General features: G+C 40.6%; 2 protein-coding genes across 4 annotated transcripts in view; one reads left to right on the plus strand and one right to left on the minus strand.

The window, feature by feature from the left end:
• Cpsf2 (cleavage and polyadenylation specific factor 2) overlaps positions 1 to 174 on the minus strand; it is a 29759-nt gene extending 29585 nt beyond the window's left edge. The window contains exon 1 of the mRNA XM_048449478.3: positions 39 to 174. The gene's annotated coding sequence lies outside the window, so the exon portion shown is untranslated. The remainder of the gene's footprint in view (positions 1 to 38) is intronic.
• Ndufb1 (NADH:ubiquinone oxidoreductase subunit B1) lies at positions 135 to 7667 on the plus strand. 3 transcript variants are annotated; one of them, XM_085697847.2, is made up of 4 exons: positions 166 to 276; positions 4024 to 4176; positions 5970 to 6114; positions 7552 to 7667. In XM_085697847.2, exons 3-4 carry the CDS (start codon positions 5978 to 5980, stop codon positions 7586 to 7588), a joined length of 174 nt encoding a protein of 57 aa, XP_085553973.1. In that variant the 5' UTR covers positions 166 to 276; positions 4024 to 4176; positions 5970 to 5977; the 3' UTR covers positions 7589 to 7667. The 3 variants fall into 3 exon arrangements, with proteins under 3 accessions (XP_048305436.1, XP_085553973.1, XP_085553974.1); XM_085697848.2 differs by having other exon boundaries at positions 4024 to 4153; XM_048449479.3 differs by lacking the exon at positions 4024 to 4176 and having other exon boundaries at positions 135 to 276.
• The last annotated feature ends 737 nt before the right edge of the window (positions 7668 to 8404 follow it).

Raw genomic sequence — 8404 nt, forward strand, 5'->3', positions numbered from 1 at the left:
GGAACCGGGTTGGGGAAGACGACAGCGCAAAAGCTCACCAGTCTTGTCAGCTTCGATCCAAGTTTTATTCAGAACCTCTCATGAGTACTGAAAGCTTAAAAATTAGAGGAATCACTCGTGAGAAGACAGAGAGGCGTTGATTTGACGTCGCCACCCCTCTCCTCAGGGCTGGCGCGGAGAGTGGCAGCTCCTTAGGTCACCGCTTCCGCTAGCGCTGGTGGCCTAGCTCCCTACCGCTGCCCTTGGTCGTGGGTCGTGCTCGGCACCGGGCTGCAGGTGGGTCTGGGGGCCCGGGTGTCACCCGTCGCGGTGGTGCAGGAGGGAGCGTTCTGGGAAGGCTCGCGTGGAGGGAAAGTAGGGTCGCCCCCGGGGGACCATTACGGGCTGCCCACTCCACACCGCTTACCAAGGGTGCTCCGAGGCTGGCTTACCCCAAAGCGTCTTTGGGGACCGCCGGGACTGCAGAGGACACAGCAGGGACCGTGGCTCCCAACCAGAAGCAGCGCACGTTTGCACAGGCCCAGATACCTGCCTCCTAGCCCAACTTCACACTCCTAAATAGGAAATCCATTTGCCTTTTAAAAACACGACTTTATGCTCGATTTCCAGCTTGTGTACGTCACGATCTCAAGGGTTCCATTGCCTTACGCATTTAGCTCTTTTCCATGGCTTAGGCGACACTTTGTGAGCAGTACTTATAAGGTACTCTGGGATCCAGTTAGATACGTGGTATATCTCTTAAAATGTCTGTGTTTCTAAAGAGAATCCGGAGTGGACTCACCAAAATAAGACACCGGTTTCTGTTTTCATGGAAGAAAAAAAAAATTGTGTTAGAGAAAAATATAGAGAAAATGTGGGCTTTTTGTTGTTGTTTGTTTCTTTTAAAAACAAACAAATGCTAGGTGTGGTGATGCACTCCTTTAATCCCAGTGCCCAGGAGACAGAGCCAGGTGTGTGCCTGTGAGTTTGAGACTAGCTTGGTGTATATAGCGAGTTCTAGGCTACACAGCGAGGCTCTGCCAAAAAAAAAAAAAAGTAAGTTATTTAGATGTTTATCTTTGTATATACAAGGAGACAATAGTACACAGAGTTTAAGCCGTGTCTGGATAAAGATTGGCTGGGTATTGTGCTAATCCCGACTCTTCACTCTGTAATCTAAAGCAAGTTACTTTACCATAACCGAACTTGGATTTCTTCATCTGAAAAAAAAATTAATGCCCACTGCATTGAGACATTGTTACTTAACAAACCTGCAGTGCTGTGGTAAGGATTATATGATTTAGTGATTAGGCAGAAACACCTCTTACAAGTGGCCCACATCTGTAATTCCAACTGTTTGTGAGGATGAGGCAGGGAGGGGTACAATGCCATACAGTAACTGTCAAAAAAAAAAAAAGATTCAGCTCGTTAGAAGCTCCCCCCCCCCAAAAAAAGGAGCACTTTAATTTTAAAAGCTACATGACCAAGGTTGAGTGTGTAGCTCTATATTGAAGCATATGCTTTACAGAGAGAGCCAAGTGCAACCCCTAGCATCCTCCCTTCCTTTTTCCTCCTTCCTTTCCACTCCCCACAGGAGGAAAAGACGCATGACTTTTTAATCCCCTAACATGAAACAGTTCTTTTTGTTAAACTACTATGGTGTGCACGCTTTTAATCCCAGCACTCAGGAGGCAGAGGCAGGTGTGGATCTCTGTGAGTTCAAGGCCAACCTGACCTACAGAGTTTCAGGATAGCCAGTGGTCCACAGAGAAACCCTGTTTAGAAAAACAAAACAAAATAATCCCAAAATAAAACAACAACAAAAAAAGAAATACTACAGTTAAGATTCTGAAATAAAAACAAAATTCTTTTTATGGGCCCTCATACAAAAAGACATCCGTAGGGCTAGAGAAATGGCTTGGTGCTTATTGCTTTTCCAGAGGACCCGAGCTTGGTTCCTAGCACCTGTATTGGGTAGCTCACAGCTCCATCTCCAAAGGGTTCTGATGCCTCTGGCCGTCTCAGGCAGCTGTAGTTATGTGCGCGCACACACACACTTTCAAAAAATTAAAAAATATAAAAAATCTGAAGACATAAAAGGAGATGATTAATATATATATTGCTCTCTTAAGTACCAGCCAGGAATATATTCCTTAAAACAGTTAGCTGACCCTGTCCTCTTGCTAAAATTCTTAGCTCACCCAAAATCTAGATTTGCCTAGTGAAGCTTGTCCAGGTCCTTACCACCTTTGTCTACACTAGATGAAGCTCTAAGGATTTGGGCCCATGTCTAGATCCTCACTCTACTTCCCCTCTTCCTCATTCTGACTCAGATGTTCATCTTTGTCCTTCCTGCTTTTCTACTTGCAGGAAACCATCCACACAGATAGTATTCACTGCACTGCTCCCCAAGCCCACTGAATATATACTGTACCACTGTAATATGAGACGCCTCTCTAGGACTAAGATTTGTCATTATCTCTTAGGGATATTCCTTCATGGTGATTGGATCCAACCATGGATTCTATAAAGAATCCTTTTCTTAGTATCACTGTCCTTACATCTGGAGTCTATAAGAGCCGGTATGTGGCAAGACCCCATAGCCTCTCTCATCTCTTCTAAATAGAGCCAGGCTAAACCCATTTCTAGAATGCCAATGGTAATGGCTCATAGCCTACAGGTGGCTGAGCTTATTTTAAACTGCTCTGAGCTGGGAATCAGCAAATACTCAGTAATACAAAATAATATCTAACAGCTGTATAAACGATAAGGCTAACACTTTTCTTAATATTTGTGTGTGTGCATGCAAGTGTTTGTGTGTATGTGTGTATACATGCCTTTATGCTGCAGGTGGTGGCATGCTTGGTGCAGAGGTTAGAGGACAACTTTCAATTGTCAGTTCTCTCTCATGTGGGTCCCAGGAACCAGACTTGGGTCCTTAGACCTGTTGGTCAGTGCCTTTACCTGCTGAGTACACTTCTGGCCCTTAAGTTTGCAATTAAGTATAGGAAGTGTAGGTGACCACTGAGTTTGCCGAACTTGAACACAGTCTCATGATTGTAAACGTTGTCTAGTATTTTGTAGTTAAGTGCTTTTAAAGTAATGTCACCTTATTATCAAAGGTCTTTACCATCTCCATTCTTGACTGGCTCAGATTTACAAAGAAGTTAAATAGTTCACTTGGTGAGTCCTTGGTTAGCATTCAAGAACTACTTTAAATATGTTACGCTACTTAATAAAGGCGAAGAGAACCACTGTCTTCTATTTAAGATTGGTTTTACTTACATTTATATCTCCAAGATGCATTTGTATCCAAATCAGTGGATGAGTTGTTCTGGAGTCTGTAAGACCTTATGCGGCAAGACCCCCATAGTCCTAACTCATCTTTCTTCTGAATGGAGCCAGACCAAAGCCATCTCTTAGAATGCCAGTAGGAATGGCTTTACTATTCCAGTCTCATCCTGGAGGTAAAGCCAAAGATTCTCTAGTTCAAAAAGACTCCCCAGGTAGTTCTGATGTGTAGTTCAGGTTGAGAATTTCAGCTGTAGCTAAGCAACAGACTACAATATAAAACTAACAGATGGACAAGTTGTAAATATATATTCATCTCATGTGCTACATCTTAACTGATCTAGAAAGTCAGTGATGTTCAAACTGGAATTTGCTATAAGGACTATTACATATTTTGAACTATATAATTGCAACGTTTAACTTCATGATTATCGTCTAATACTGTGACTTTAGATACTAAGTTCTTATAATCTGACAAACAGAATTGTGTTAATATAGAGACCAATATCAGGAGATGAAGCAGAAATGGAATCTACATAAGACGAATACAGGTTATGCTAAGCACTTCTAGCAGTAATGTATTGTTTCTCCTAGGATTGTCATGTCCTCTCAGCCACTGTATGTGATGTATTCATTTGCATGTGAATGTGTTTTTGTTTCATTTGTATATACAAATCTTAACAGAAAATTGGTGATTCAGTGGTGTTTTTATTGAATTCAGCACACATTTGTTATTTTTTACTTGTTTCCCAGTTCTGGTCTTCCTCATCTGCCCATTGGAAAGTGTTCAAAGCTAAAGAGAAATATCAACTCAAGGAGAGAAAGTGTGCTGTGACACAGGAGGCATTGTTTGGAGTTTCCTGAATCGGAACAGTAGCTTGTTGTAATAGCTACTTGAGTTAAGCTGTTGGTTTTTTAGTGTATTTTATTTTTGCATGTTTTGTCAGCATGTTTGTGTGCACACCACATTTGAGCCTAGTGTCCTTGGATGTGAAAAGAGGTCATTGGACCCCCTGAAACTGGAGGTTATGGATGGTTGTGAGTTTGCATGTGTGTCCTGGGAACAGAACCTCCATCCTCTGTTCGAACAAGTATGTTAGCCACTGATCCATCTCTCCAGCCCCAGTTAAGCTGTTTTTATTCCATATAAAATGAAGGTAAGAGTTACTACACGTTCGCCAGGCCATGGTGGTGCACACCTTTAATCCCAGCACTTGGGAGGCAGAGGCAGGTAGATCTCTGTGAGTTCGAGGCTAGCTTGGTATACAAGAGCTAGTTCCAGGACAGGCTCCAAAGCTATAGAGAAACCTTCTCTTAAAAAACAAAACAAAACAAAAAAATCCTCTTCTCTTTTTATCTTTTATAGTCATTTAATTTTCTGACCTTGTGGCATTATTCTCTTGTCAATTATTTTTTAATTATTCAAAAAATAGTTTTCAATAAATTTATCTTTACTCAAAAATTCTAGCCAGGTGGTAGTGGCACACACTTTTAATCCCAGCACTTGAGGCTGAGGCAGACGAATCTCTGAGTTCGAGGCCAGCCTGGTCTACAGAGCGAGTTCCAGGACAGCCAGAGCTACATACAGAAAAACCCTGTCTCAAAAAACAAAACCAAACCTAATAAAATAGTATTAACTTTGCATTTGCATTGTGAGAGCATCTAGGAATATTTTACCTGTGTGGAAGTTCTGAAGCAACATAAAGAGTGCAAATATTCATTTTTCAGGTAAAATTTTTTAAAATTCTCCATTTCTTGGCTCTATAGCATATCAAATCACTGATGAAGTAAATAAGATTTCATGAATAGTGTGATACAGTATAATTTTTATTAGGTTTATTTCTGTGCATGTGCATGCATAGAGGTCAGAGTATAACCTGTGGAAGTGGTTCTCTCCCTCAACCATGTATATGGGTTCTGGGATCAGTCTCAGCCAGGCTTGGCAGTAAGCGCCTTCACACAATACATCACACAGTGAACCTTATACTAACTGTTACCGCCTAATCTAGGTTTCAATTGCATTCTGATGCCAAGCAAACTTAAAGAGGCTTATGCTTTTAACATGGCATGCCCACAGCTATCTTCCAATTTCAGAAGCAATTTAAAAAATGATTTGTTTTAAGCCAGGTGTGATAGTTTACACCTGTAATCTCAGCACTAGGAAGGCAGAGTTAGGAACACCTGTAGCAGGCAGGCCCAAGGTCAGCCTAGTCTACACAGTAGGCTCCAGAATGTAATTGTAGCAAGGTTGAGTTTGTCTCAAATTTAAAAAAAAAAAACAAAAAAAACTCTAAACCAAAGGGTAATTATTTACTAACATACTATTTGTACATATTAAAGGAATCCCCATTCTTTTTTTTAAAATTTTTTTATGATTTATTTATCTTTTTATTTTTATGTGCATTGGTGTGAAGGTGTCAGATCCCCTGGAACTGGATTTTCAGACAGTTGTGAGCTGCCATGTGGGTGCTGGGAATTGAACCCGGGTCCTCTGGAAGAGCAGTCAGTGCTCTTAACCTCTGAGCCATTTCTCCAGCCCCAGGAATCCCCATTCTTGTGGCATGCATTGGTAATATCCATCCTTCTGCTCTTGTCCCCTTCCTAAGGTGTATTGTTCCCAGGACCTAGTGATCCCTATCCACCTTTCAATATTTCAAAGGCAGTGGTATTTTATAATCATTTTTTCCCCTCTGTTTTAGCTGCCACGATGACCTTGCTTCAGCTTGTGCGTGAACACTGGGTTCATATACTTGTCCCTGTGGGATTTGTCTTTGGATGCTATCTAGACAGGAGGGATGACGAGAAGCTAACTGCCTTCCGGAATAAGAGTATGCTATTTCGGAGGTTAGTTCTCACAGTTCTGAGGAGTTTGGGCTCCTTTTTCCAGAGATAAAAGAAAAAAAATGTTGTTTTTTTTTTTGTTGTTGTTGTTTTGTTTGTTTGTTTTACAGTCAAGTGATGGATACTTTAGGCTTGTTATTGTTGTATGAAACTGTATGATTATCTCTGGAATGTAAATCTTTATGATCTAGCCATTTCATATCTTAGAAAGTGTTTTTCTCTTATTAATCTTTCCATAGTCACTTTAAAAGATGGATTTCTTTATGTGTGTGTCACGTTGTGTGTGGGTGCTCTTAGACGCCAAAAGAGGGCATTGGATTCCCTGGATCTAGATGGAGTTACAGGCAGTTAGTTGTAAGTCTCCCAGTGTGGATGTCCTTTGTGAGAGCAACAAGTCCTCAATCACTGAACCTCATTATGCATATCTTTGTACTTTTCGCCCCCTCTCACTGGTCCCCTTCCTCTCCCACATGTACATATGTATTTAAATCTAGATTTTTGCATGATAGGAAACATGAAATATTTTGTCGTTTCTAATTTTCATTACCCTTTATTGTTGCCCTTTTCCTTGAGGTCTCCCCTCATCGTGTCCCCTTTCTACAAAGTCAGAATTTTAGTGTAGAATATTTTAGTGTAGAAACAAAACTTAAGCCAGCTCCCCAAAACCTATCATGTATGCTTTCATTATATGTTATTGAATAACATGTATGTCTCAAGCCATGATATAGCTGAAATAAATGGTAATGCTTTGGCATCACTGCTTGAGAGCTTTACATATGGTGACTGAGTGGTAACACCCAGCAGCTGCCTGGGCCTGTGGCATGCCTAACCAGACCAGGTAGTGTAGCTATCTGCCAGTGGATAGAGCTATCTGGATTGGAAGCTCAACGGGTAAAAAGACTTAAGTAGCATCCAGTGTCACTATGCAGGTGTGGTTCACAAGCCTGGTATTTCAAGAAAGATGAAATGAGCTACAAAGGATCCAGAAACAATTGCACGCAGAGGAAGAGAGTACTTTGTAAATCAAGAGATTACTGTTCTTTGAGCTGGGGAAGAGACAGTAAAAGATTATGGGAGAATTGAATGAATGTTTATGATAAATCTAATGTAAATGTAAATCAGTCAATTTGATAGAATGCAAACAAATATAAACTTCTGGACCTCTCATAAAAATTATTTACATGGTGGCTGGAGAGATGATTTAGTGGTTAACAGCATTTGCTGCTCTTAAAGAGGACCCAGGTTGGTTCCTGCACCCACATGGTTACTTACAGCTACCTAATTCCAGTTCGAGGGGATCCAGTGCCCTCTCCTGGCATGCTAGGACACCTGCACACACATGATGCATATATGTACTTGAAGGCACACATATATTCATAAAATAAAGTTTTAATATTTTTAAGATGGTTTACTGTTTTTCCTTTCCTTCTTTTCACACAGGGAACTGAGGCCCAATGAAGAAGTTACTTGGAAGTAAAGCCTGTGGCTAAATCTCAGAATGTTCACATTTTAAAAGTCATTGGAGAAATAAAACATTTATTATTTAATTGGAAGAATTTAAAGTGTGATTCTTTTTACATTCTTTATTATATCCTTTGTATTTTATTGAGGTAACCTTCCATTATCAGGCACAATTTGACTTAAAAAATTACTTTTGAGGCCAGGTGTGGTGGTGCAAGCCTGTACTCTTGGCATTTATGAAGAAGCTGAAAGATTGCTGCAAATGCAACATCAACTTGATTTACATAGTAGGTTCTAGATTAGCTAAGGATGTGTATGTATAGATATATGTAAAGACCATGGCTCAAAAAATCAAAAACTATAATTGAGCATGTTGTTTACATAAGTATCCTATTTATTCTTAGCATTTAATTTTCTGTTTCCCTCTTTGGATTACAGTACTATTAAGTCATAAATACCGTGTTTTTTTTTTCCCTCACATTTTCCAAGCATGCTATGATCTCAGTGTCCCCCACTAGTTCGTGTGTAGATGGAGACTGCTGCTTAAAGGAGCAGCGCCTCTGCTCAGCGCCAGCAAACAGCCTATCTCAAAATATGCTGCTACCAAGAAACTGTGCTTAATTCTGTTCTTTTGTGCCTAGAATTCCTTCCCAGACTGTCTCAGGTTTTATGTAGATGCAGTTGGCCCACACTGGTGCACCATTTTGTAGGATGAGACTGCTCATTTGTTTCCCTGGCGTCTCTCTACTTCACCTACTTTCTCTCTATATCTCTGTTTGGATTTCCTGCCTGGCTTTACTAAGCCATTGGCCGAAACAGTTTCTTTAATAAC

The sequence above is a fragment of the Myodes glareolus genome, chromosome 11 (assembly GCF_982192425.1).
Source record: "Myodes glareolus chromosome 11, mMyoGla1.1, whole genome shotgun sequence".
NCBI classification, from domain to species: domain Eukaryota; kingdom Metazoa; phylum Chordata; class Mammalia; order Rodentia; family Cricetidae; genus Myodes; species Myodes glareolus.